The 27,972-nt window shown below is 40.3% G+C and overlaps 1 protein-coding gene across 15 annotated transcripts in view; it reads right to left on the bottom strand.

Annotated features, from left to right (window-relative positions):
- GRIA2 (glutamate ionotropic receptor AMPA type subunit 2) overlaps window positions 1-27,972 on the bottom strand; it is a 140,699-nt gene that overhangs the window by 6,493 nt on the left and 106,234 nt on the right. For 13 of the 15 annotated variants that reach the window (XR_012904186.1, XR_012904187.1, XR_331991.4 and 10 more), the window contains 3 exons: window positions 27,150-27,520; window positions 20,294-20,492; window positions 38-285 (listed from right to left, as the gene is read on the bottom strand). Coding sequence is in view for 10 of the 15 variants with exons in the window: in XM_075930122.1 (XP_075786237.1) it covers window positions 38-285; window positions 20,294-20,492; window positions 27,150-27,520 (818 nt within the window). In the remaining 5 variants the exon portion in view is untranslated. Of the gene's footprint in view, window positions 1-37; window positions 286-20,293; window positions 20,493-27,149; window positions 27,521-27,972 lie in introns of those variants that run through there. The other 2 variants (XR_012904189.1, XR_012904188.1) reach the window with 2 other exon arrangements.

The following is a 27,972-nucleotide window of genomic DNA, read 5'->3' as shown; positions in this document are numbered from 1 at the left end:
AACAACATTTAGCATATTGTTATACTATTCCACCCACCTTAATGAGGATCCTTTAGGTGTGGCGATGCCGTAGCCTTTGGAATCCAAATTCCCACCAACTTTCATGGTGTCACAGGGTTTCCTTTGTTCGATGTACTCATTCATGGTAGACTCCAGCAAGTAGGCATATTTTCCTTTGGACTTCCGTACCCGGGCCACCCCTTCTGCTGTAGTCCTCACAAATACAGATGGCTCTGCACTTTTCATGTAGGTCCACATTTTATCAAATACTGCAATTTTAGATCTCTGTAGATAAAATAAGAAGCCAAATTAATTACTCTTCTGAGAGGATACTAAGCATGCATGTGAAACAATGCAGGATATGTCATTCTTGGTATAAATTATAACTCAGTGCTGAAGGATTACAAAACCAGCATTCTTTTTACATTGATTATTTTTTATTATTATTGTTATCATTGTTTATATAGTTTATATTGCTACCAAATGACCTGGAATTAGCATGACTTCATATATTTCAGATAAAAATAAAAGATATAGTAGAACTCCAGTGAACATTTCAACAGAAATTCCATTTCTATCAAGAAAATCTTTAATGAGTTATCCACTGCTGGTTATAGCAAAGGTAGAATAAGCTGAAACTATGTCCTCAAGCCATGAGACCAGTGATCAGCAAACTACAGTCCACAGGCTGCGTCTGTCCCATGAGACCTTTTACTCCAACACTCGAGCTCCAGCCAGGGAGTGGGGTCAGGGGTTTGCCCCATTCTATGCATGCTGTGGCTGCCCATGCTCCAGAAGCACGGGCAGTCAGGGGGCACCACATGCTGCCCTCACCCCAAGTGCCAGCTCCGTAGCTCCCATTGATTGGTGGTGCTTGCAGACTGGGAAGAGCATAGAACTGTCTGGCTATGCCTCCATGTAGGAGCTATTGGGGCACAGGCTACTGCTTCTGGGATCTGCTTGAGGTAAGTGCTGCCCAGAGCCTGCACTGCTGAGCTCCCTCACATCTCCAACTCCCCGTCCCAGCCATGATCCCCCTCCTGTCCTCCAAACCACTCAGTCCAAGCCCAGACAACCATTGCTTCACACCAAACTTCTCACCACTGGCCTCACCCAAGAGCCTTTCACTCCAGCTGGTGCCCTCAACTCCAGCTAGTGCTCCAAACAGCCAATTTCATCAGCGTTCATGGCCCACTATTCAATTTCCATACTGAGTTGTAGCTCTCAGGCTAAAAAGATTGCACAACTTTCTATAAACTTTTCGACTTTTCAAGGAAGTTGAATGGAAATGTGGATGAGTCCCAAATATCATAATAATGAATGTAATAATGAAGTAATCTGAAGGCTTGATAGCTCAATGAAGAGCTTTTTTTTTTTAGAGGCAGTACTGATATTTAGTGATGATATTTAGACTTGTTTTATATCACTTATTTAAGGAAATGGCTCATACCAAACCATTCAGAAATCTTCAAAACAAAGTGAGGTTGTTCATGAAATCAGTTTTTCTAAACTGAGACAGTTTTCAAAATATCATATACATGTTTCGGAAACTCGATCCAGGTCTTATTCTTGGCTGATTAATGGCCACAACCAATCACTTTCCTTCATGCGAGCAGTCAGTGCGGCTACTATATTGGGTAAGGATGGCAGAAAGAGGCTCAACAGTACAGGGACATATTTAAAACAGAAGTAAATACAGAATTGCACTAAACAGACAATCTGCTATCACCAAATTTAGAATTATGCTGCATATAACTCAGTTATTACAAGAGTTGTAATTTGCTATTAAACCAAAAAGCATTTTCTTTTATAATGCCAAATTACCTATAAGGAAATGAATTACTACTGTCCCTTGTAAGTACAAATATGCTAAAATTGTACTTTAATGAAGTGCATTATAAGCACTTCCCCACAGATAACAATTTGCGTGAGATCATGGCCTCACTGAAGTCAGTGGTTACATTTTATGTGCACTTAGCTCTCCTTTAAGAGAACTGATGTAAAAATTGATTACCAGGGATACAGAAACTCCAGGTGTATTTTTTCAGCTTTTCTGTCCAAATAATTTGTATATCAGAGACCAGTTGAAATGAATAGATATCATAAATATAAACCACATTGGAGTTCTTTCCCTGCTACGTATCTTAGCATTATATTTCTGCTTTAAATAAAGCATCAAATACTCATTGGTATTAAAAATAAAGCAAATAAGTTAAAAAGTATTCATAACATTTTGTAATAGTTTCCAAGATTTCATTCTTTGTGAGTCCCCCACCTTAGAGAGCTTACAATTTATGCCAGACCAACATGTATCATGAAAGCCATTTATGTTCTATGGCCTCATTGTCTTCCACTGACTATATTGAGTCCAAAATTATATTCAAGAATTACAGTGAATGAGGGAATGGTGCCTGTGGAGGAAATATAAATACTAATTTAAACTAACATTATGAAAATTCTCTTAGATTCTTGCCTGGTGGTTTACAGCTCATTCCAAGTTTATAAACCTTGCAGATCAAAAGACTGCTTCCAGGACTTAGACAAGGCTATCTTTCAGGCCCGTGAAGCCTGCTGAACTTTTAATTTCCACTGTATGTTTCTCTGTATTGCTATAGGCTAGACATGTGCATGCAGGTTTGTAGAAAATGTCTATGATTGTAGAATAATGCATATGTTATATAATAGTACCAAATTAAAAACAACTTTATTGCTGGCATTTCCTGACTTTTGGCATGTATTCAGCCTTAATCTTCTCTTAATGTAATTTGAAATTAAATATATACATGCATGTCTTACTTATCTGTATAAAATCACATATACATGGTCACATCAAATACATTTTAAAAGGAAGAAAAGCATCTGATTTAAATTTGACTGCTGCTGTTGAGAAGACATGTTTTATTCATACGAAAATGTGAATCAAATCAGTGAATTAAATTATACTTGGAAGAACATAACAGCATTTAGTGGAGACAGACCAAAACATTTTGCAAGGAGGAATATGAATTTTGGGTGGATAGAGGACAAACTGGGTATTTACCCACTCATTAGGGATAGATTCAGTAGTATATACTATAGTACAGTACTTCCTTATATGACTAAAGAGCCATCAGGAATAGGACAGAAGCACCATAAAAGGATCTCATTTACAAAATGATCTGAAGAATGAACCATTGAAGAACTGCTACATTAATAGACAATAAAACTGATGAAACAAATCACCAAGAATCTTTTCTATTATTATAGTTCACTGCTCTAGTATAGCATTATGTCTTGGTGATTGTATGAAATATTTTAATCTAGCTATAAAAGGTACTTCTGATGCTATGATCAATGCCATTGATACATCACAGACAAAGCTATATAATATATAGCTTTCTGCAGACCAGGGGGACGGGGAGCAAAGCAGAGCAAAGCCACGGAGCCCGAGGGCAGCAGGATAGCCACGGCACGTCTGGGCTGTCCCGCTGCCCCCGTGCTCCGCTGCTTTGCTCCGGACGCCTGTGGTACACAGCTGGGGCGCTGCCGGTTGGTCCCGTAGCGCCGCTCTGGGCGCCACTGGACCAACCCAGCAGCACCCCAGCTGCTCTGCCCCAGGTGTCCCCAAGTCAGCCCCGGGCTTCCTGGAATCAGCTGCTGATCAGTTTCAGCAGCAGCTGACTTGGGGATGCCTGGGGTTCTTAAGTTGAATCTGTATGTAAGTCAGAACTTGCCTCCAGATTCAGCCGCTGTTGAAACTGATCAGTTTCAGCAGCGGCTGAATCTGGACGCCAGCTCTGACTTACATACAGATTCAACTTAAGAACAAACCTACAGTCCCTATCTTGTACGTAACCCAGGGACTGCCTGTACTCCTTTGCATCTGATTATTTCTTCATGTATTAAAAAATGTGAACTGAAAATCTTCTATAAAGTAAAAATGCCTTTGAAATACCATGGACATCATCCTCAAAATTATTATTTTTGCTAAGTCCACCTACCATTTACATATAAAATATTGCCTTAATTAAACAGGGCTCTTTCCCAAAGATAATAAGAAATTCAATTATGCAGCACTTTATCAAATTAATTAACTATCTATTCATTTTATGAGGCATCAGATAACTTTTCCATTTTCTTCTTAAAATGGGATGATGTCATTAGTATGTCATTTACCAAAATAACTCCATAGTCTACCAAAACTGTACTAAAATGTGATCTGATATTACATGAAGCAGAACTTCAGCTTTGGAATATGGTTTGTACAATAATGTTTTTGACCTTCCAGGTTAAACAAAAAAAAAGGATAGAAATTGCAATTGCTACCCACAGATGGTAAAGTAGCATAATAACTGCATCTTGCTAATTTGTGAACAATCAAATACTGATATAACAGGAAAAATACCAACTAGTTCTTATTCTATTTTTATTTTAATTATTCCAGATGAAATCTTTGGAAATCTATGATTATATAGTGAGAGGAAATGCAAGTATGGACGTGGGGAATTGTAGCCCATCAGTGCTCATGGAGGGTCTCTTCCCCATCTAGGCCAGTGGGTGGCCACTCCGCCTACGTTCATAGAGCCTCTTTAGTCCTAGGTCCCAGGCTAGATCAAGGTTAGTCTCTGAAATAAGAGGCATGGGTGGGCTAGTACATCTCGGGCAGATGTCTGGTTCTTCTGCTGACTCTGCCCTATCTGAGCTCCTGGCTGGCTTTTATAGCTCTGGCCATGCCTCCTGACTTCCAGTCATGTGGGGGGAGGAGGGGCATGGGGTCAGGCTCAGCCAAAGAGGGCTTACAGAGGGGCTCCTCCCCCTCTGGATCAGTGGGTGGCCACTCCGCCTCACTACAGGAATACACAGAAATGGTACAGTACACTCCTTTTATATGAATCACATCCATCTCAGATGATTTCTTGTAAGTCGTTGATTTTTACAAGCTGATTCTATGAATGAAATTGACTTTTATGTTTTAAATAGCCAATGTTTTTATTCAATAGAGAATTTTATTCATGTCTCAATTACACTAACTAAATTCTGTAGACTTAAAATGTATTCAACATGGACTAAAACCATACTAATCTTCTAACTGAGCAACACGCTATTATTCTCATCCTCATCACCTAATTATTTAGCTGGTCCTTTATTCAAGGCAATTATTATTATGGTATAGTACGTTACAACTTTAGATAAAGCATAAGTTAGCCAGGGGAGCCAACATCCTTGCTTATGTGTGTATGTGTGGGGGGTGGATCCACGCTCCTGGAAGGGGCGGAGTTTTCAGCAAATGGAGGCAGCCAGTCATTAGCCCGGCCTGTCCCATGGTGCATTCCCTCAGCCGTCAGCACTGCCTGGAGTGTGCCACACTTCGGTGGCAGTTTAAAGGGCCCAGGGGTCAAGGTGCTGACTCTGATGCAGTAGCAGCCACAGTGGCTGGGAGCTCTGAGCTCTTTTGAATCACTGTTGACCCCTATGCCTCCCCCTTTCATTGAGTTTGAAGTTTAAGATCCAAAGATAGAATTTTTTTAAACTACTCAAATGAACTGCAACAAACGTAACATATGAAAATATACTACATTGACTTTTATAGCATAAATATGAATCTAAACTAACAAAGTGACTGATTAACAGTACTGACTGACATTACTTTGGAGTAAAAGACAGGACTATGTAGCACTTTAAAGACTAACAAGATGGTTTATTAGGCGATGAGCTTTCATGGGCCAGACCCACTTCCTCAGATCAATATGTGGAAGAAAATCGGCACAGCCATATATACCAAAGTGATACAATCAAAAAAATGAACGCATGTGAAATGAAAAATGTGAAATGAAAAAATGTGAAATGAGGAAGTGGGTCTGGCCCACTAAAGCTCATCACCTAATAAACCATCTTGTTAGTCTTTAAAGTGCTACATAGTTCTGTCATTTGTTTCAGCTAGACCAGACTAACACGGCTACATCTCTATCACTATTACTTTGGAGTGTCACCATCCGTCACCAGAGTCTGGCATTGCGAATGCACAAGTCAGTGGTGCAGTCACTGTTTGATTATGAACTTGCCCAGTGTTTCCTGGATCATTTCATGATCCACAGCACCCTTTTCAAGGTGATGTAGGAGGCTATAATGATTGAACCCCTTGTACAAAAGGCTTTGTGTCAAAGTTTTCATAGTATCCACCTTGCTATCATTAGAGTCCACCTCTGCAGTGTTTTCAGGTTTCACTTTCAATTGGTGTCTGATCTCAGTCATAATGTCATCATTAGAACCATGTTGCATAACAAAAGCATTGTCACTGATTTCTAGCCACTCTTCAAATTCATGTGCATTGAGGTTTTTTTGGTGGCTCAGTGACAATTGTTCCTTTGATGAGTGCTGTGACCAGAGCTTTTTTTCCCCTAGCAACTCTGGGTTGTTAAAGCATCAATGTCAAATTGGGCATTTGCAGAATGGCATTAAAAAGAGTGATCTTCTCTGAAATTTCTACAGTGGTAGCTTTGTTGTTCTCATCATCAATGTGGTGCAATACGGTATGAGCTATTTGCTTGTGAAAGTACTCCTGGGCAGTTCTGATCATTCTGGATCACATGGTAGAAGGATAGACGTTATAGTTTTTGGTAGGAATTCAAGAAGGCTATTCCTCAGTGCCACATCTTTCATGACATGGATTGTGCAGTTGTACACAAGTAGCCTTTCATGGCCAAATTTTTAATCCCAGTCCTTCAGTCACATACTCCAGGCAGATAAAATGGCAGCATAGAGAACTGGAAAATATTTATAATATCATGAGCTCATATATAGCACCATGACTTTTCCTGATGATGAAAAGATCCCTTTACAGATGAACGGAGCAGTAATTCTTTAGACTCCCACTCCCCTACACTTTTTCATCAGATTTAAAGCTGTGCGCGCCATCAGGCCAGGCTTGAATGTAAATTGCATGTTCGCCTACATTATGTCTCTTTCAATGAAGTTATGTCTCATTTCGATTCACTCATCTTCTAACCATTCTTCACATGGCCTAATGTCTGTGTCTTCTACTGCATTTTCTTAAAAGCAATCACCTCTTAGTTGCTGGCCACTGCTGGCCTTGCAGTCAGGAACAGCCAGGGCCTCCAGGTCTTCCACTTTCTGCACCATCGACACCCCAGTTAAGGAGGCATTTCTGTTCCACTTTGTAAGCATCACCTTAACCATAGGTGCCTTTACTGACCACATTCTTTTTCTGTCTCCTTTGTTTTGTATGATGCTTTCCTGACTTTGAGAATCTTAGACAATGTTGGTTGTGGAATGCTCAATTTCTGAACTACAGTTCTTTGGCTGATCATTGGAAAATTATCATAGGACTGCAGAGGCTGGTGTTTTTCATTTGCAAAAAAGTGTCTTTTTCCTGTCATGTTGACTCACACATGAATGGCACAGAGATTATACTTTATACACACTACATGACATGATCATATTCAAATCAGCTTAACTTGTTTATTAGATGACAATGAACTTGACTGATTATCATACTACATGCGGTTTGCCCCAAAATTATTCTTATCAGTAGATTGCTTGATTCTTGCATGTAGAATACTTCAGCATGGTTAATATAGGAACTATTTTGTCCCAGTGATTCTGATCACCATATTAATTGATTTCCATATCAGTAATTCTAATAATTCCCTGTACCCAGCATAGTTAATTATGAAATGTAAGCCACAGCACAATGCACTTTGGCTAGGAAAACTGTGACATCACTTACAACTCATGTATGCAAACATTTACCTCCTAAATCAGACACAAGCTCTCCTTAATAACAGCTGAAATACTGTAGGAAAAGATGTCTGGAAGTTCATTTACATCTGAAATATTAATTAGATAAGCATTAAGTTTGGGAACACAGGGCTAGCTGCTAAAAAGTATTTGGATAATATGAAGGAAAAAAACATAAATGGGAAACCATATCTGAAAGCAACGATAACTCTCGAGAGAAGACATTTTCCATGAAGAAATACACTACTTTGTATTTATTTCTGTTATAAAATATGCACTTCTACATTGGGATAAATTGTGTCTCTCTGCATTTTATGCAGGTGTAACAACCTTGCACTACAAGGGAGCACAGTTCAGAATGGGACATGTTGACTATTCCAGTCCAAAGAAAGGTCAGATTTTTTCCTTCACTAGTGATTAATAAAGTGCAAATACCAAAGCACCTCAGCCATGACATTGCCTCACATCCTCCTTTTTCCTTTTTATTTCAGCTAAAACTTCTTTTTATTTCCTCTGCCCAACATTAACAAAACCAAACCAAACCAGCTTAACTAAACAAACCATTATTCTAAGACACAGATGAAATTAGCACTCTTTTCATCTAACATTTTATTTACTTCTGTCTTCTTCTTAAACTGGGTTGTGAACCTTCTCCTGCTCTTTCTAGCAAAGGGGTGGGTAGCTCAAAGATCTGGTGATCTATATTTCCCTTCTAAAGGTGAATTGGGCACATTCTTTTTTCACTTGACTTTTCTGTAAACCACAGAAAAGAAAATATAGAAGTATTATTGATCATTGACATTTTCTGGATTCATTGGGGTACGTGTAGTTGTGTGCTCAACCCAGTCTGAGAGAGTCCCAAATCTGTCTCCTAATCTCCTCTCTGCTCTGAAGAGAAAGTAAACTGGCACAGTGTATTTCAGCATTGATATGCAGAATAAGGCTCCACCCAGTCCCTGCTTCATCTCATGCCTTCTTGCTCTTCAGAGCCTACTTCCCTTCTCAAGTTGCAAACTACGGTAAAAGTAGTCCATGCAGGAAAACAAGAGAGTGCCTCATGCCCTCTGATTCTCTGACATGGCCATCTAGGACTAGCCCTGGAAATGCATGTGCCACTTAAAATACCCTTCACTGCTATTTCAAGAGGCCTTAGAAAACATTTCTTATCTCAGATTTTTGGAATCTACAGCTTTTTGTAAAATGTTCATATCCTATTGTGACGAGGACAGTGTAAAGAGTAAATGTAAAACAGAGAATGCCTTAAGAATCAAAACACCTTGTGGTTGTGCATAAACAGACACATTTCCTGACCTGCATTTCTGCATTTCCTTCCAAGTTTAAGAGATTATTATGCAACAAATTCTATTTGCTATTTTGTTCTGGGTACCAGAATAGAAAGAATCTGTCCTTTAAATGATCATAACTGCCAGGCGTGATGGACTGACTGAATCATTGGTCCTCATTTTGGCATAGAGTTGACCAAAACAGCAGCAGGTATAAAAAAACCCTTTTAAATAAGGCCTTATACAGCTGTTTGGCTGATTAGATTGTAAATTATTACTGTTGTTATTATTGCTGTGGGCATTCAATTTTCTTTTCTAGATAATTTCTTCTTTACACTCAATAATAAACACCTTCACAAATAAAGGAAATGAAAACATCCAAAACATCCAATTTAATTTGTGCCTCAATTGTGCACATAACTGATTAACAGAGTCGGCATGTATCATCAAACATATCCGCGATGAACTGGCTTTGAATATATTTGTGTCCCTTTTGCTTTCAGTGAACATTTGAACAAGTGGAAATCATGAAAACTGCAAAAGCTCCATGGACTATTCAAAGTGAATGTTAACCTTACAAGCTACAATATTCATGCTTTATGTCTCTGTTCCTCTGATGCTGTCCTGAGGTAGACCTGGTTTATCATGCTTTCTTTTTTGCACTCATGGATAACAGAAATGATTTTGTTCTCCAAGGCAGCTCAGTTATGTCTCTTGACTAATGTGACATCAGATACACTGACCAGCTTGGAGAAATCAGGGAAGGGCCTCAGGCTATTACACAATACCCTTATGTGTGGTTACTCAATGGGGCATAATGAAGACTGATATCTCCCTGGATTTTGGTGAAACTATGAACATGGAAGTGCTGTGTTCATGGAGTCACTCCAGCACACAGAAGGTGGAATTCCACTGCATCACCATACTCAGTAACATAAGACAGAATTCTACACTTGACAGATAAGAGATGACGTACAGCACAAATCCTATTAAGGGGCTACAGTCCTTGTCAGCTGTCCCCACAACTCTGTCCAGATTCTTATTCTAATGTAGAAGAACTTATCATACAGATCAGTACATTTATGTGAAACCACTGTCACATGCTGCTTTATTCATGTTTTGCCCATTGTTTGAGGCCACAACCCAGGGAAAAACAGAAAAGCCTATCTGTCACTTTTCTATTATGACTATGGTTTCACCTCCATATTCCTAGTAGCATACTCTTTCTTTGATCCATAAATTCACATTGTGTCCAATTGATGCATATTTTTGCTGTGGCTGCTGCTGCTAAGGCTGACCTCTGTACACTAATGGTTTCATGACTGCTGTACGTTTGTAGTCCAGCTGATCTTCCACACTCACCGCTTTGAGTCAAAGTTCAACATGGAGGGAGACTGTGGAATCTCCATCACTGGAGATATTTAAGAGCAGGTTACATAGACACCTATCAGGGATGATCTAGATGGTGCTTGGTCCTACTGTGAAGTCAGGGGACTGCACCTGATGACCTCTCAAGGTCCATTCCAGTTCTAGTGTTCTATGATTCTAGTTGAACATGAAGCTGTAACCATCCAGTAGAATAAATCTTTCTATTGAAAAGGTCCCACTTCTTGGAGTCCTTTGCTTTAGGTGTTGCATCTTAAAATCCTTTCCTTTTCATTAGCCACAGAGACCACTAGAGCCCCTGGAGGAGTGTTAGTATGAGCTGCTTCCATCACTTGGAATTATAGCGTAGACCCCACGTTCTTCTTCATAGGAGGTTAGAAATCACAGCAGATTAGAGAGCAATTTCTGATGTTAGCCTCACCCAAGCACTTTAAACAGATGGTGGGTCACTCGAAGGCACAGCCTTGTTGCAGGAAGTAGAGGACTTAAAGTTAGGATGTTAAGTATCGGGTAACTGACTAATAGAATAGTCGATGCATTTTTGCATTGACCATTCGATTAGTCGATAGAGCGCCTCCACCTTTGAAGTGTAGCAACAGTCCTAGAGCTGTTGCTGTACCTCAAAGGCGAAAACACCATGTGGAGCCTGAGTCAAATGGGCACTCCTCAGCTGACCCCAGGCTCCGTGCAGCACTGACACTTTGAAACCCTGTGAGGAGCCTGATGCCAGACTCCCCATGGCATTTCAAAGCTGCAGTGCTGCACAGAGCCTGGGGTCAGGTGGGGAGTCCCCAGCTGATCCTGGGCTCCACGCAGCACTGCCACTTTGAAACGCTGTGTGCAGCCTGGGGACACCCCAGCTGGCCCCGGGCTACATGCAGCTTTTCAAAGCAGCAGCGTCACGTGGAGCCTGGGGTCTAGCATCAGACTTCAAGAGGCCCTGCCACTTTGAAGTACCCCTTCTTCTCCCCCTCTCTCCCTTGCTGCCTCTACCTGACAGAGGCAGTGGTGGAGGGGGGGAAGCAACTAGTCAACTAGTCCTTCACATCCCTAATTTAAAGCCCAGTGACCAGGCATGCCTTGGCCCTGGGAGTGGACAGACCACTGCTAACTGATGAAGAAGTGTCAACTAAACTGTCTAACTATCAATTACACACAATAACTACAATTATTCAGATAAAATGAAAGAAACAAAGCCAATTGAGAACAGCTTGCTCTAGCATTGGGAGCAGTTCCAGTCAGTAATCCTCACAGGCAGTAAGAAAGATTCGCTGGGTTCTTTATACAGGTGCACAGCACCAGGGGGCACCAGAGTCTACCTGACAGACACCACTGAGGGAAAAACTTCCAGCTTGCAAACTGCATACACACTCCTACAACCGAGTGAACATGAACAAGCAAAGAACTGTTTTTTGATTTTTCAACTAGCTGCAGCAGAAATTCACAAGAGTGAAAATACTGCACTGCTTTGACATTTACTCCATCCTCTGGGTCACTGGGGGGTATATATGTGAGAATTTGTATTGTCTGCCTACTTAGAGTGTAAGCTTTTGGAGTAAGAATTGAGTTTCATATGTGCATTATGCTGCACAGGGTGCTATCGTTTTCTCTCCTTTGTAAGGTAAATAATAAAGTGACACATTTTATTACAGATGAAGATGAAGAAGAACCATTCTGAAAACTCTTCTTGGTAAATTGCTTAAAATAAAATCTACAATGCATAATTTTTAAATATAACATCATCTTTCATCCTAGGTCTCAAAGTGTTTTACAAAAATTTACTATCCCCATTTTACTGACAGGGAAACCAAGGTAACAAATGTCTAATTTACTTCCAAAAGGAGACACACTAATTAGCAGCAGAATAAGAAACAGAATGTATGCCTTCTGACTCCCAAAACTAATCAATAGATCTGCCGTCCTCCCAGCCTATATAATCAAACCTTATAAGGATAGCAGTCATGGCAATTTCTTCCAATATCGTTGAGAGATCTTTTTGAATTACATATTAAATACAAAGGCTATGTATCAGTGGCATGCAGGGATGATCAAAAAAACTATATCGAAGAATGAGACACACAAAAATGAGCTTTTTGGAACAATACATGTACATTAGATTTCCTGGGAAATAACTAAGGGTGTGTCTACACAGCACCCTAAACTCAAAATAAGATACGGAAATTGAGCTATGCAAATCGCGTATCTTATTTTGAAACTATTTTGAATAGCTTCTTTTGAAATCTGGCGCATCTACATAGTGCCAAATTTCCAAATAACATGCTATTTTGAGCCATCCCTTATTCCTCATGCAATGAAGTTTATTGGGATGGCGAAATAGCGCGCACGTTATTTCAAAAAATATTTCAAAATAACGAGCAGCTTGTGTAGACACGGGGTAGCTATTTTGGGATACCAGAGGTATCATGAAATAGCCGTGCAGTGTAGATGTACCTAAGGGAAGTAATGCAAATTCCCACCTTCTCTCTCTGATTATGTAAAAACCAGTCATCTGAAGCTAAGCTGTGAGGGCAAATGCTGATTACCTGCTCCTAAATCAAAGGCCAAACCTCTATCACATCGATTCACAGCTTGTTCTGAACTAATAGCTGTTATGAACCTGTGACCACACAAAACCCATTGGAGTGATTTGAAGGACTGAATCCTATCAGCTGACAATACAAACAAGCCAGTGTGTGCCAGTATGCCATTGCAGCAAGATATTTACAGCCAGTATGGAATGACACAGGAGGAGCCAGCTGCCCTCTGCCTCCTCTCTAGTGCAGCTGTATAGCACCCAGCCCCACCCCTGTCCTTCCACAGAATTGCGTCTCTATCTGTATACAGCAGGACATGCCAGTAGGGGTAGGGTTGGGGGTGGAACAGACCCTGGAAAAGGTGCAGACATGTTCTTTTCCCCACTCATCCAGCAGGGAAAGGAGTGTAACCTCGAGCTCCACCCTGCCAGGCCTGCCCTGCTGTACAGAGATGGAGACACAGTTCCATGGAAGAACAGGGCTAGGGATTCTTCTCTTTTCCTTGCTGTAATTCCTAAGAGAGCCCTGAACCACAAGACTGTCCTGAGAAGTGCAGCAGGGAAAGAAGCAGAAAGTTGACAGCTCCCCTCTGGCATGGCTGTGTGCAGGGCAGGGGCACAGTGGGAGGGCAGGGAAAACAGAGCACACATACCCCCAGGCAAAATGAGATGGATCATGGAGAGGAACAGGGAGAGCAAGAAGAACCTTGGCTGGGGAGTGGACAGGAATTACATGGAGAATCACATGCTCCCCTTTAGTTGGTGCCTCTCCCTCTCCATACCAGTATGAAATGGATTTTACTTGCACGACTGACAAAAGCCCTAGCTGAATTTGACGGTATGAGCTTATTGGCATGCGTGTACGTTCTTTGGTTACTTGCAATATGTTTTCTCTGTGAAGTTTTCACCTTCTGAATGGCATGTGCTTGCTTAGAAAGGGCTATGAGGTATCTTTTAACTGTGCACAATTATACTTGTACTGTTTATTGCCTCTGGAGAAAAAGAAATGAAAACCGTGACATTAAGATAAAAACATATGCCCCACCCAAAGGTTACATTGGTGTGCACACAGAATTAAAAACTTAAAAGTTAAAAAATCTCCATGGAAACTGTTCAAATCTACCCTTATCAGTATGCGGTACAATGTATTATCACAGACATGGGCGGTGGCATATGGTGAGAGGGTTGCTTCGGTTCAGACATTTTTTTCTGTGTGATCATAGGCACCCAGACATTTGCCTTCACCCACACCCCTGGTGAAACCACCCTCTCTGTCTGCTCAACTCTCTGCCACTCTCTGGCCATTCAGAATGGAGAGAGTGGCAGCTGCTGGCTGGGTGCCCAGCTCCAGTAATATCAGAGAAGAAAGCCTAGGTTAGGGGCTGGGGAGAGGGGGAGAATGAAAGCAGTGCCAAGCCTATGTCCTTCCTCTCACCAGAGTATGCTGCCAGAATCAGGGGCTCCCCACAGCCGCCCACATTGACCTGTTCCAGCTCAGGCTCCTGGGCCTTGCCCCCTGTAGTCAGTGCCCCCCACAATGGCTCTGCTGACCCTGGAGCCTGGTCCCCCTATCGGTGTGGCTTTTATTGGCTTCAAGCAGCTAGCTAGTGCTGCACACAGCCTGGTTCTGGCTTCCAGTCTAGGCAAAGAGTGGAGTTTCGGGGGGAGGGGAACAAGAGGCAGGGCTATTGAGAAGGCCAAGGCCTAGTGGCAAGGCTAGGCTAAGTCTCGCCTCAGCACCCCTACAAGGAAGAGGTGATCCTACCCCTGATCACAGACTATTAACAAGCTGGTAGTACGTATAGTTCACTGTGGACCTACAAATGATACCTGAAAATCCAGAGAAAACTCATACTATCCTTACTGACCTCATACAGTTTTGCTATTATGCCATGTAACTGATAAAAGCCGCAAAGAAAAATCCCTCCCTGTAATTTTTCTATTGCCAGGATTAGAGAGAAAATATCTTCATATACAAATGGTTTTATGTGGCTTTCTGCTGGTTTTCGGAATTTGCCCCTTCACTTCCAGTAGGATATTAATACTAAATTAACATAAGAACATAAGAACATAAGAACGGCCGTACTGGGTCAGACCAAAGGTCCTTCTAGCCCAGTATCCTGTCTACCGACAGTGGCCAGCATCAGGTGCCCCAGAGAGGGTGGACCGAAGACAATGATCAAGTGATTTGTCTCCTGCCATCTCTCTCCAGCCTCTGACAAACAGAGGCCAAGGACACCATTTTATCCCCTGGATAATAGCCTTATATGGACCTAACCTCCATGAAATTATCTAGCTTCTCTTTAAACTCTATTATAGTCCTAGCCTTCACAGCCTCCTCTGGAAAGGAGTTCCACAGGTTGACTACACGCTGTGTGAAGAAGAACTTTCTTTTATTCATTTTAAATCTGCTACCCATTAATTTCATTTGGTGACCTCTAGTTCTTCTATTTAGGGAACTAATAAATAACTTTTCTTTATCAGCCCTCTCCACACCACTTATGATTTTATAGACCTCTAACATATCCCCCATCAGTCTCCACTTTTCTAAACTGAAAAGTCCCAGTCGTTTTAACCTCTCCTCATATGGGACCCGTTATAAACCCCTAATCATTTTAGTTGCCCTTTTCCGAACCCTTTCCAAGGCCAAAATATCTTTTTTGAGGTGAGGAGACCACATCTGTACACAGTATTCCAGATGTGGGCTTACCATAGTTTTATACAGGGGCAGTAAGATATTCTGTGTCTTATTTTCTATCCCTTTCTTAATAATTCCTAGCATCCTATTTGACTTTTTGACCGCCACTGCACACTGCGTGGAAGTTTTCAGAGGCTGTCCACGATAACTCCAAGATCCCTTTCCTGATTTGTCGTAGCCAAATTAGCCCCCATCATACTGTACATATAGTTAGGGTTATTTTTCCCAATGTGCATTACTTTACACTTATCCACATTAAATTTCATTTGCCATTTTGCTGCCAAATCACAGAGTTTGGTGAGATCTTCTTGGAGTCTCTCACAGTCTGCTTCTGTCTTGACTATCCTAAACAGTTTTGTATAATCTGCAAACTTTACTGCCTCACTGCTTACCCCTTTCTCCAGATCATTTATGAATAAGTTGAAAAGGATTGGTCCCAGGACTGACCCTTGGGGGACACCACTAGTTACCCCTCTCCAATCTGAAAATTTACCATTTATTCCTACCCTTTGTTTCCTGTCTTTTAACCAGTTCTCAATCCAAAAAAGGACCTTTCCTCTTATCCCATGGCCATGTAATTTACACAAGAGCCTTTGGTGAGGGACCTTGTCAAAGGCTTTCTGAAAATCCAAGTATACTATATCTACTGGATCCCCCTTACCCGCATGCTTGTTAACCTTCAAAGAACTCTAATAGATTAGTAAAACAGGATTTCCCTTTACAGAAACCATGTTGACTTTTGTCTAACAAATTATGTTCTTCTACATGCTTCACAATTTTATTCTTTACTATTGTTTCGACTAATTTGCCCGGTACTGAAGTTAGACTTACCGGTCTGTAATTGCCAGGATCACCTCTAGAGCCCTTTTTAAATATTGGTGTCACATTGGCTACCTTCCAGTCATTAGGTACGGAAGCCGATTTAAAGGATATGTTACAAACTACAGATAATAGCTCAGCAATTTCCCATTTGAGTTCTTTTAGAACCCTTGGATGAATGCCATCCGGTCCCGGAGATTTGTTAACAATAAGTTTTTCTATTTGTTCCAAAACCTCCTCTAATGACACTTCAATCCGGGACAGTTCCTCAGATTCACCACCCACAAAGGACGGTGCAGATTCGGGAATCTCCCCAACGTCCTCAGCCGTGAAGACTGAAGCAAAAAAATCATTTAGTTTCTCTGCAATGGCTTTATCGTCCTTGATTGCTCCTTTTATAGGTTGATCATCTAGGGGACCCACAGGTTTTTTAGCAGGCTTCCTGCTTCTAATGTACTTAAAAACATTTTGTTATTTCTTTTTGAGTTTTTGGCTAACTGTTCCTCAAAATCTTTTTTTGCTTTTCTTATTACATTTTTACACTTGATTTGACAGTGTTTATGTTCCTTTCTATTTATCTCACTAGGATTAGACTTCCACTTCTTAAAAGATACCTTTTTGTCCCTCACTGCTTCTTTTACATGGTGGTTAAGCCACGGTGACACTGTTTTAGGTCTCTTGCTATGTTTTTTAATTTGGGGTATACATTTAAGTTGGGCCTCTATTATGGTGTCTTTAAAAAGTTTCCATGCAGCTTTCAGGGATTTGTCTCTAGTTACTGTGCCTTTTAATTTCTGTTTAACTAACCTCCTCATTTTTGTGTAATTCCCCTTTTTGAAATTAAATGCCAGGGTGCTGGACTGCTGAGGTGTTCTTCCCACCACAGGAATGTTGAATGTTATTATATTATGGTCACTATTCCCAAGCGGTCCTATAATGGTTATTTCCTGGACCTGATTCTGCACTCCACTTAGGACTGAATTGAGAATTGCCTCTCCCCTTCTGGGTTCCTGCACCAGCTGCTCCAAGAAGCAGTCATTAAAGCCATTGAGAAATTTTATCTCCGCTTCTCTTCCTGAGGTGACATGTATCCAGTCAATATGGGGGTAATTAAAATCCTCCATTATTATAGAGTTCTCTATTTTGGTAGCATCTCTAATCTCCCTCAGCATTTCAATGTCAGTATCGCTGTCCTGGTCAGGTAGTCGGTAATATATCCCTACTGCTAATTTCTTATTATTGGAGCATGGAATTTCTATCTATAGCGATTCTATGGAACATGTTGATTCATTTAATATTTTTATTTCATTTGATTCTACATTATCTTTCACATACAGTGCCACTCCGCCACCCACTCGGCCTGCTCTATCCTTTCTATATATTTTATATCCCGGTATGATTGTGTCCCACAGATTTTCCTCATTCCACCAGGTTTCAGTGATGCCAATTATGTTAATCTCCTTATTTAATACGAGGTACTCCAGTTCACCCATCTTATTAGTCAGACTCCTAGCATTTGTGTAGAAGCACTTTAAAAATTTGCCACTGCTTATTTGTCTGCCCTTCCCTGATGCATTGGATTCCTTTGAATGCGGTTGTTTGTCTGCTCTGGCTCATGGTTTGTCCTCTCTCCTCCTCTCTTTCTGACTACAGCTTAGAGAGTCTCTATCAATGGATTCTCCTCTAAGAGAAGTCTCCCTCCGATTTACGTGCATCTCCGCACCAATCGGCTTTCCCCCATCTCTTAGTTTAAAAACTGCTCTACAGCCTTTTTAATATTTAGTGCTTCGAGAGATCTGCAACCTTCGCACCAGGCAGGCAAGTGACCATACGGTTCTTCCGGTCATCACAAACCCAACTATCTATGTTTCTAACAATCGAATCACCCACTACTAACACCTGCCTCTTCCTAACTGGCATTCCCTCCCCCTCAGAGGTATCCTCAGTGTGAGAGGATACCGCAACATCCTCTGGGAGGAGGGTCCCAACTATGAGATGGTTTCCCTCTGCTCCCATTGAATGCCCTGTTCCCTTGAGACTTTCATCCTCCTTAAGAGCACTGGGGCTCTCAGACTGGAGGTGGGACAGTACTATAGTGTCCCGGAAAGACTCATCAACATAGCTCTCTACCTCCCTTAGCTCCTCCAGTTCAGCCACCCTGGCCTCCAAAGCCCGAACTCGGTCTCTGAGGGTAAGGAGCTTCTTGCAACGAGTGCACACATACGCCACCCACCCACAGGGCAGGTAATCATACATGTTACACTCTACGCAATAAACAGGGTAGCCCCTACTCTGCTGCTGGGCTTCTGTCTCCATTTTTCTAATGAATAAGTTTAGGTGTAAATGGGATTCTTTTTAAACCTCTGGAATATAGATTATTCTAAGAGTTATGTTTTAAAGAAGGCCCAAAGTCACTAGTGCCCTCTAACCTCCCCCTATAACCTCCCTCTCTCAACTCTCCTGTTAGCTGTTCCTGTTCGTAAGCTCCCTGGTCGCTGAGTCACCGGCTTATATAGCTCTGGTAGCCCCTCCCCCTGACTGAGGCTCAGCCAATTAACAGAGGCTTCTAGGTTTCAAACCTTTTAGAAGCTCCACAAGGGTCCCGTTTTTACTCCCTCTTTTACCTGGAGAACTCTCCTGTTAGCTGTTCCTGTTCACCTTAGCTGTTCCTGTTCAATTAAATTCTTATCTGAGAACCTTAATTTACAAAATTAAGATAATAACACAATGATTTCTCCAAAGAGTAGTTCTTCAAACCCACTGCCACCTCACAAACACAGCCATATCAAAGAAAGCACAGATACAACACAGCACACATATTCCTCATCTGATCAAAACTAGTATCCTGTTGAATTTTCTGAGATGCCCAGCTTAGAATCTGTTATTTTAAGGCTGTTGGGAGACCAACTTTTGGAGGGAGGACACAAAAAGTGTATCAAAATTTGTATCATATGTTCTGAAACAAAAAGTTAGTATGGTATTAAAGAATCAAACTCCAAGGGTATGTCTAGACTGCATCCCTCTGTTGGCAGAGGGATGCAGTTTAGGCAGGTTGACATTGCAAATGAGGCAGGGATTTAAATATCCCACACCTAATTTGCATGAAAATGGCCACCGTGTTTTGCCAACTCAGCACTTTGTCAGCAAAAAGCGGCAGTCTACAGGGGGATCTGTCGAGAAAGAAAGCCTTTTTTGACAGATCCTGTAAACCTCCTTGAATGAGGCATAAGGGATCTGTTGAAAAAGGCTTTCTTTCTCGACAGATCCCCCTCTAGACTGCCGCTTTTTGCCTACAAAGCACTGAGTCTGTAAAACGCGGTGGCCATTTTATGCAAATTAGGCATGGGATATTTAAATTCCTGCCTCATTTGCAATGTCAACCTGCCTAATCTGCATCCCTCTGTCAACAGAGGGATGCAGTCTAGACATACCTTGAGATACCACTGTATTACAATATATTTTAAAATATTATAATATAGTATAAATATAATATAAATATATTTTGTTGCTATGCTACTCAAACAAATAGAATAAGCTGTTCTGTACTTTCAGCCCTTCCTTTTTTCCTTGCAGTGGAATATTATATAAGTATATCTGCCTTTAACCACGTTTCACTTTGAATTTATTTTAAACAAAATCTTCAAGTTTTTTTACACAAAAAAACAGTGGTACAGGCTTTTTGCCCATGTAGACAAGGAATCCCCTACTTTTGTGATATAGTAGAGGTGTACATAACATTTTCATACAAACCTTTTAAAAAAAACTAGGAAAAAAAGTTAGATGACTGAATGACTATTTAAGATCAAAACAGAAAGCTAGGAAAGAATAAATTCTTACCCTAAAAAACTCTTTTGTGGAGCCAGAATCTAGCGTCCCATAAGCAATTTCTGTTTGCTTAGAAAGATCCTCTGCACTTTCAATGGGAGACACCATCCTCTCAACCGTCAGGAAGGCAGCTAAGTTAGCCGTGTAGGATGAGATTATGATCAGGGTAAAGAACCACCACACACCTCCAACAATGCGCCCAGACAGGGATCTAATAACAAGTATGAAATGGACTTGTAAAATGAAATGAATGTCCTAAAAGGAACACAAGTTATCAGTTTAATGCAAATGATGCATTATAACAAAGGGAAATACTTCAGGTTATCCTGTACTGTTGCTGTGCAAGCTAATCAAACAGGAAATTAATTCACTGTAAGGTTCTGCTGAGTGAGACTGTAAGCTTCACTAGATCTGGTGGACTTCGCTGAAATCAGGACTCCAGGCTTGAGGTTACTTTATGCAGAATTAGTGCCCCAGTTCTTCAGAGAGGTGAATATCCTGGAATGAAACTGCTTAAATCACCGTGTGCCACATTAACAAATAAGCTTTTCATGCTTTCTCATTTGTTGTCCTGCACATGACACATGAAAAAACAGACAAGGAATTCAAGTACCACCAATGAAACAGCATTTCAGATAAACTTAAAAATTGAAAGGTTCAAAGCTGCTTATTTTCATGAGCCATTCAGACAAAGAATGATATCCATAAAACAATGACTTATGCTGCTGTGGACATACAGAAATTAGAAGGAAATTAATATATGCAGAAAAATGGGTAGTGCTACTTGCAGTAGGCTTTAGCCAAGTGAATCTCAAACTAAATAATAAATAACTATTTTTGAAAATACAAGCATTTAGCAAACTGGGGAATAGACATGAAAAACTGTCACTACAATAAAATGGGGTGAGAAAAAGTACAGGTTTTAAATAGTCATCTGATGCTTTAATTGCAATGGGTGTGTGTGTGTGTGTGTGTGTGTGTGTGTGTGTGTGTGTGTGTGTGTGTATGTCTACACTACCCTCCTAGTTCGAACTAGGAGGGTAATGTAGGCATACCGCACTTGCAAATGAAGCCCAAGATTTGAATTTCTTGGGCTTCATTTGCATAAGCGGGGAGCCGCCATTTTTAAAACCCCGCTGGTTCGAACCCCGTGCAGCGCGGCTACACGGGGCACGAACTAGGCTGTTCGAACTAGGCTTCCTAGTTCGAACTACCGTTACTCCTCATTTCGAACTACCTAGTTCGTGCCCCATGTAGCCACGCTGCACGGGGTTCGAACCAGTGGGGTTTTAAAAATGGCGGCTCCCCGCTTATGCAAATGAAGCCCGGGAAATTCAAATCCCGGGCTTCATTTGCAAGTGCGGTATGCCTACATTACCCTGCTAGTTCGAACTAGCGGGGTAGTGTAGACTTACCGCGTGTGTGTGTGTGTGTGTGTGTGTGTGTGTGTGTGTGTGTGTGAGAGAGAGAGAGAGAGAGAGAGAGAGAGATCATTGTTTTGCATCTCCTGTCAATGAAAAGGAAAGCAATCTCAAGAAAAATAGATCAAACAATATAGAGTTAACTAGTAGAGAAATTCAATTATTTTCAAAATTGGGAAAATATAATAGAACTGCTAATGCTATTGATATCAAAGTCAAACTTCAGTCTACACTTGAAATTTTCCAATTTATTACTGTGCTGTTTCCTAGCAAAACATTATACTAAGATATATCTATAACCTTTGAGAATGTGCTTAATAACTTGGCAAGAAATCTGAGTATATTTGAGCATAGGAAGCCCATAAATACAGTGGTACTGCACCTCAGATATTTTGCTAGTGTATCTGTACTACGTAATGTATAAAAAATTACATGTCAATCACAAAACCTAACATAGGTAAATGCAAATTTAAACTCAGTAATAAGAAATATATTAAGTCAGAAAAAATTCTGAGATTTTAAGAAACGGAAATTATTTCTATAAAGCTGATTTTTTAAAACTGGGAACAAAAATGAGAAACAATTCTAGACAAATCATGTTTGTGACTCTTATTGCAGCAAACCCCAGTGGTAATAAAGATCTATTCAGAATACCTAGCTCTGTGCAGGACTCTCTCATTAGAAGCCCTACTTAAAAATAAATGTTAGTATACAGCCCAGAATATGCTACTGAAACGGTCTATAGATGAGAAATTCTGAAATCCCATCCTATTGTTTCTAGATTTTACTATGTTCTGCAAATCCTTTTCTCCCCTCAGAGAAAAAAAATCATGTTGGGGGTACAACATCCATCCTAATGCTCTCTGTTTGTAAGGTAATAATTAAAGAGTTGATCACATGATAAGTGCTATGTATTTGCAAGGTAATATGTGTGTAATTTCTGCCTTTAAAAATCACTAATGCTGAATGTTACATTCACATTACAGGTAATTGGCAATAATTTAGAGAAATATGAACATAATCTTTCAGTCCTCAGGTGGGCAAACTTCCATAATCTTTGTAAGAAGAATCAAACTTAGTGTTATTACAACTGTTTCTTTAGTTGCTTTGTACCTTACATGTAAAAGCTATTTAGTTACCATTTATGTTCAGTTTTCCCATAATACCCACCCCTATTAAAATGAACAATATCTTTTTTTGACATACATTTTGAACCACAATTTCAAAGGTGGCTGCAAGAGGTGCACCAGTAATAACTTACACTTATACAAGCAAATGAGCATTAACAGCAATATCAGGTAATTCTGCACCCAATTACTCAATTGTGTACACAGTCACCCAATTTGCACATGATGCTTTGCATGTACAAAGGTAGAATTTGGCAGTTAAAAAGAGTGCATGTACATTTTGTAAATGGGGGTCACAGAAGTCCTCCTTGTGCTAAAAAAGTACTGCTAAAGTTACCCACCATTGTTACCACTTTTCTAACTCTACCTGTAGTAGCCATGGTAGGAACACTAGTGTATTGGAAGTGGGTCTGGCCCACAAAAGCTCATCACCTAATAAACCATCTTGTTAGTCTTTAAAGTGCTGCATAGTCCTGTCTTTTGTTTCTGCAAGACCAGACTAACTTGGCTACATCTCTATTATTAGGTCCTATGTGATCTGATCTACTCAGAGCAGGTCATGGTATTTACAATTCTAGGACCCATTGTCAAGTGTGTCTTCATTAATGTGTCCCATACTGTTCCCACTAGTGGAAATGAAATGGTGATAACAATGGTGAGCAAAAGTATCCTAGTCCAAACACAGCCTATGCTATCCTCTGTATAATTTGGAGGAAGTAGAGATTTTATTTTTTATTTTTCACTTTAGTTAATTTGTTGGCTGCTCTGTAACCATAGTGATGGGCTTGGTATAAGAACACAGATTGAGTTTTCAGCCTTATTAGTTTTCTAGTAATACATCAGTAAAAAGACTAAGGGTATGTCTACACTACCCCGCTAGTGCGAACTAGCGGGGTAATGTATGCATACCGAACATGCAAATGAAGCCCAGGATTTGAATTTCCCGGGCTTTATTTGCATAAGCCGGCTGGCGCCATTTTTAAATGCCGGCTTGTTCGAACCCCGTGCCACGGGGCTACACACGGCACGGGCTAGATAGTTCGGACTAGCAAGCCATTCCGAACTATCTGTACGCCTCGTTCCACGGGCTTTATTTGCATAAGCCGGTGTACAGATAGTTTGGAATAGCTTGCTAGTCCGAACTATCTAGCCCGTGCCGCGTGTAGCCGCGCGGCACGGGGTTCGAACAAGCCGGCATTTAAAAATGGCGCAGGCCGGCTTATGCAAATAAAGCCCGGGAAATTCAAATCCCGGGCTTCATTTGCACGTTCGGTATGCATACATTACCCCGCTAATTCGCACTAGCGGGGTAGTGTAGACATACCCAAAGAGATTATTGTAGAACTGAATGTTTTCATTTATGAATTATGATTAAAAAGAAAACGGGAATTTCACACACAGTACTGACACCATATCTGCCAAGTACATCTAAAAATAATCTGAATTTTATATATCTTTTGTGATGATAATGTGCTAATCTTACTTTTGACATTTTAACAAACCAAAGTGTAGCAGTTCTCATGTTTTGTTACCCAGGGGCACCATTTAGAGGGTGAGAGGGGCTCTAGCCTCCTCCCTTCACCTTAGGCCCAGACAGAGCTCTTTACTGCAACATAGCCTGAGTGTGATGAATTCCAAAGATAGAATCAGCACAGACTTTGTGGCAGGGAGTTTATTTATAAACAGAGGCAGGATGATTAAAGTAACAAAAGGCTTGTCATTAAAGTAAACTAAGGTTCATTAGATGAACCCTAAAGCATTGTCAGGCACTCCAGTTAAAAGACAGGAAAGCATGGGAATAACTGGTAAGAATGGGGTGAAGTAAATAGTGGTATCCTAGAGGGGTCTGTACTGAGACCAGGTCTGTTCAACACATTCATAAATGATCTAGAAAAAGATAAACAGTGAACTGGAAAAATCTGCAGATGATACAAAATGTATTCAGGATAGTTAAGTCCAAAGGAGACTGCAGAGAATTACAAAGGGATTTCAAAAAACTGAGTGACTGACGGGGCAACATAGTGGCAGATGAAATTCAATATTGATAAATGCAAACTAATGCACATGGCAAAATATTATCCCAAATATACATACAAAATGATGTGGTCTAAATTAGATGACCCCATCAATAAACAAATATTGGAGTTATTGTGGATAATTGTCTGAAAATATTTGCTCCATGTCTAGCGAGCATAAAAAGAAAAACCTAACAGAATATTGGGGCTCATTAGGAAAGGGCTAGACAATCAGACAGAAAATATCACATTGCCTCTATGTAAATCCATGTTATGGCTACATTTTAAATATTGTGTGCAGATTTGATCATCCGACTTCAGAAAAGATATATTGGATTTGGAAAAGGTCAGAGGAGCGCCACAGAAATTATTAGTACTGAGCTCATTCCATATGAAGAGAGATTAAAAAGATGAGGACTTTTCAGTTTGGAAAAGAGATGATTGGGGACATGACAGACAGAGCTTTATCAAATCACGAACGGTGCAGAAAAATTGAATAAGGAAGTGTTATATATTCTTTGATATAACACAAAACTAGGAGTCACTTGATGACATTTATAGGCAGCAGATTTTAAAAGAATCAAGAACGTATTTCTTCAGAGTCAACCTGTGGAACTGTTTGCCAGAGGATGTTATGAAGGTCAAGACTATAACAGGGTTCAAAAAAGAAATAGATACGTTCACAGAGAATAAGTCTTTCAATGTCTATTAGTCAGTATGGGCAGGGATCCAACAACATACTCCTTGCCTCTGTTTGCCAGAAGTTGGGAAACGGTGATGGAATGAATCACTCAATAATTACCTGTTGTGTTCATTCCCTCTGAAGCACCTGGCATTCACTACGGTCAGAAGACAGGATACTGAACTAGATGGACCTTTGGTCTGGCCCAGTATGGCCATGCTGATGTTTTTACATAGAACCAAGATGTATCTGCCCTCTGCTGTAACTAGATACCACTCCCCTCCCAGAGCTGAGATAGAACCCAGGAGTTCTGAAAGGGTTTCTCTCTCTCTCTCTGTGGAGTTAGTAACAAATAAGGATATATATTAAAATTCTAAACCCAACAGTACTCCTTAAGTGACTTGCCACAAGATGTCAGAACTGTATTATTAAGCTGAATCTGTGTAATATTTATTTGTCTTCTTTTGTATTGGAATTAGATTAGATACAAGGCTTCTGTCAACTAACTGCTAAATTATCTGACAGAAAATTAGAGTTTTCAAGTGCGTAAGTAGCCTATGGAATCATGGTTAAAGATATCCGCTTAACCAAAATCTGAAATGGTGCCCCTGGCTACACCACATGAGAAATGCCATGTTAGCAAGAGGTTTTGCTGATACCTTCCATTTTGTTTTGCTCAAAAGTAATCATTCATACATTACAGTGTAATCAGACACAAACTCAGAGGATAAAGAATTTTCCCTTCTCCTGTGTTAGAATGTTGAAAAGAAGGTGAACTCACACCTCATGGTTAGAAAGATCCTCTGATTTAATTCCTATAGTCCCAACTGTCATATTTCAATTGTTCACATAGGGTCCTGATTCAGCAAAGTAATTATACATGCACCAAAATACTTTGCTGAATCAATGCCCCAACTGCTTGTGCACAAAGGAAATAGAATCTTTAATGAACTGTAAATGAAAAAAATGTGGGGAAAGTAAAGTGCTCACTTGTCTTCCAAAGCACATGTAATACTTGAAGAGAGGTATATGTATTTTTAATGAATCAGTTCCTTATTTTCATCCTAGCAATTTACTTCACAATTCCTATAAAACTGATCCATGCAAAATCAAAGCAGTTGTCTGTAACCACTTCACATGGCTTTAGAGGAAATGGATGAGATTTTTTTCCCATTTCTAGAGCTCTCTCTGTGGAAAAATGATAGGTTAATATGTATGTGACATGGTATGGAGGGAAAGTGCTGCTTCTGTTGCTAATGAATAATGTGTTACCCTTTTTTCCCATTACAGTTACTGTTAACCAGATGCACTGTAAAATGGGAATATGCAGCAAAAACACGGTACCCCTCCAAGAAGGCATGGAATGAAGGAACCTTATGCATTTTACAGCCTCTGCATGGTGTATATAAGTTCACTGGGGAAATGTATGATCAACGTTAGGAGGATATCGATCGAATATTTCACTTGCCTGCACCAATGGCAACTATTTTCATTTCAAGGACTTTTCAACTCTTAGGAAAAGAAAGTCAGTAACCAGTTTCCTCTTGAGAGTGACTATATATGCACCATGAAACTCCATCTGAGACCAAAAATGCACAAAGCTGAAATGGGCAAGTAACCAACCTTGGCGAAATATCGCATCCTTGCTGCATAAAGGCACCAAGGGAAAACCAGAGACTATTAAATATCCCAAATTCATTAGTTGATTCGTTACTTTGCGTTTCTCTTCCATCTTCAAACTCCTCAGTGTGCCACTCGTATGGACTAAATCTGCTGACCAGGAATAAAACTACACTGACCCCAATGTAGGCAAAAACAATACACATCCAGATCTCGTATGCTAAGGGATCAAGAAACGAAAACACTCCTGGCTTAGACTTCTGTGGCTTCTTGATCATTATAGATATCCCGAGGCTCATAAAGGGCTTTGAGAAGTCAATCACCTCTTCTCTCACCAATGTTATAGTTAATGGAGCGATTGCAATGTCGGCTTTCTGTAAAGGAAACAAAGTATGGTAATAATAACTAAGGTGATCATTAATAAGAAATGGCTTCATTGTTATTGCATATCACAAATGAAGAATAGGACAGGAGGGACATGGATGATAGTCATTTCACTGATAGTATCCTATGGAAGGGTAAGCTAATTGGTAACCTTTAGCAAAAATGTTCTTATTAGCATGTATACAAGTATCTGATTAGACTATTCTAACTGTTTTCCTTACATATGTATGCTATATGGCATTTACAGTTTTTAGACATACTTTTTCAATGTTTTTGGTACCTAAAATATGTTAGCAAAGCTTATTAACTTGTATCTGTAGGGTAAAAAAGATACAGACACTTTCCCTTCATTTAACTTTCATATTAAAGTCAAACTTAAATATGTTAAACATGTTTTAATCTTTAATTTTTTTTCATATCAAAACAATCTCCATAGCAAACA

The sequence above is a fragment of the Pelodiscus sinensis genome, chromosome 5 (assembly GCF_049634645.1).
Source record: "Pelodiscus sinensis isolate JC-2024 chromosome 5, ASM4963464v1, whole genome shotgun sequence".
NCBI lineage: Eukaryota > Metazoa > Chordata > Testudines > Trionychidae > Pelodiscus > Pelodiscus sinensis.
Note: the sequence above shows the minus strand (reverse complement) of the source record. Positions and strands in the feature narration are given on the sequence as shown.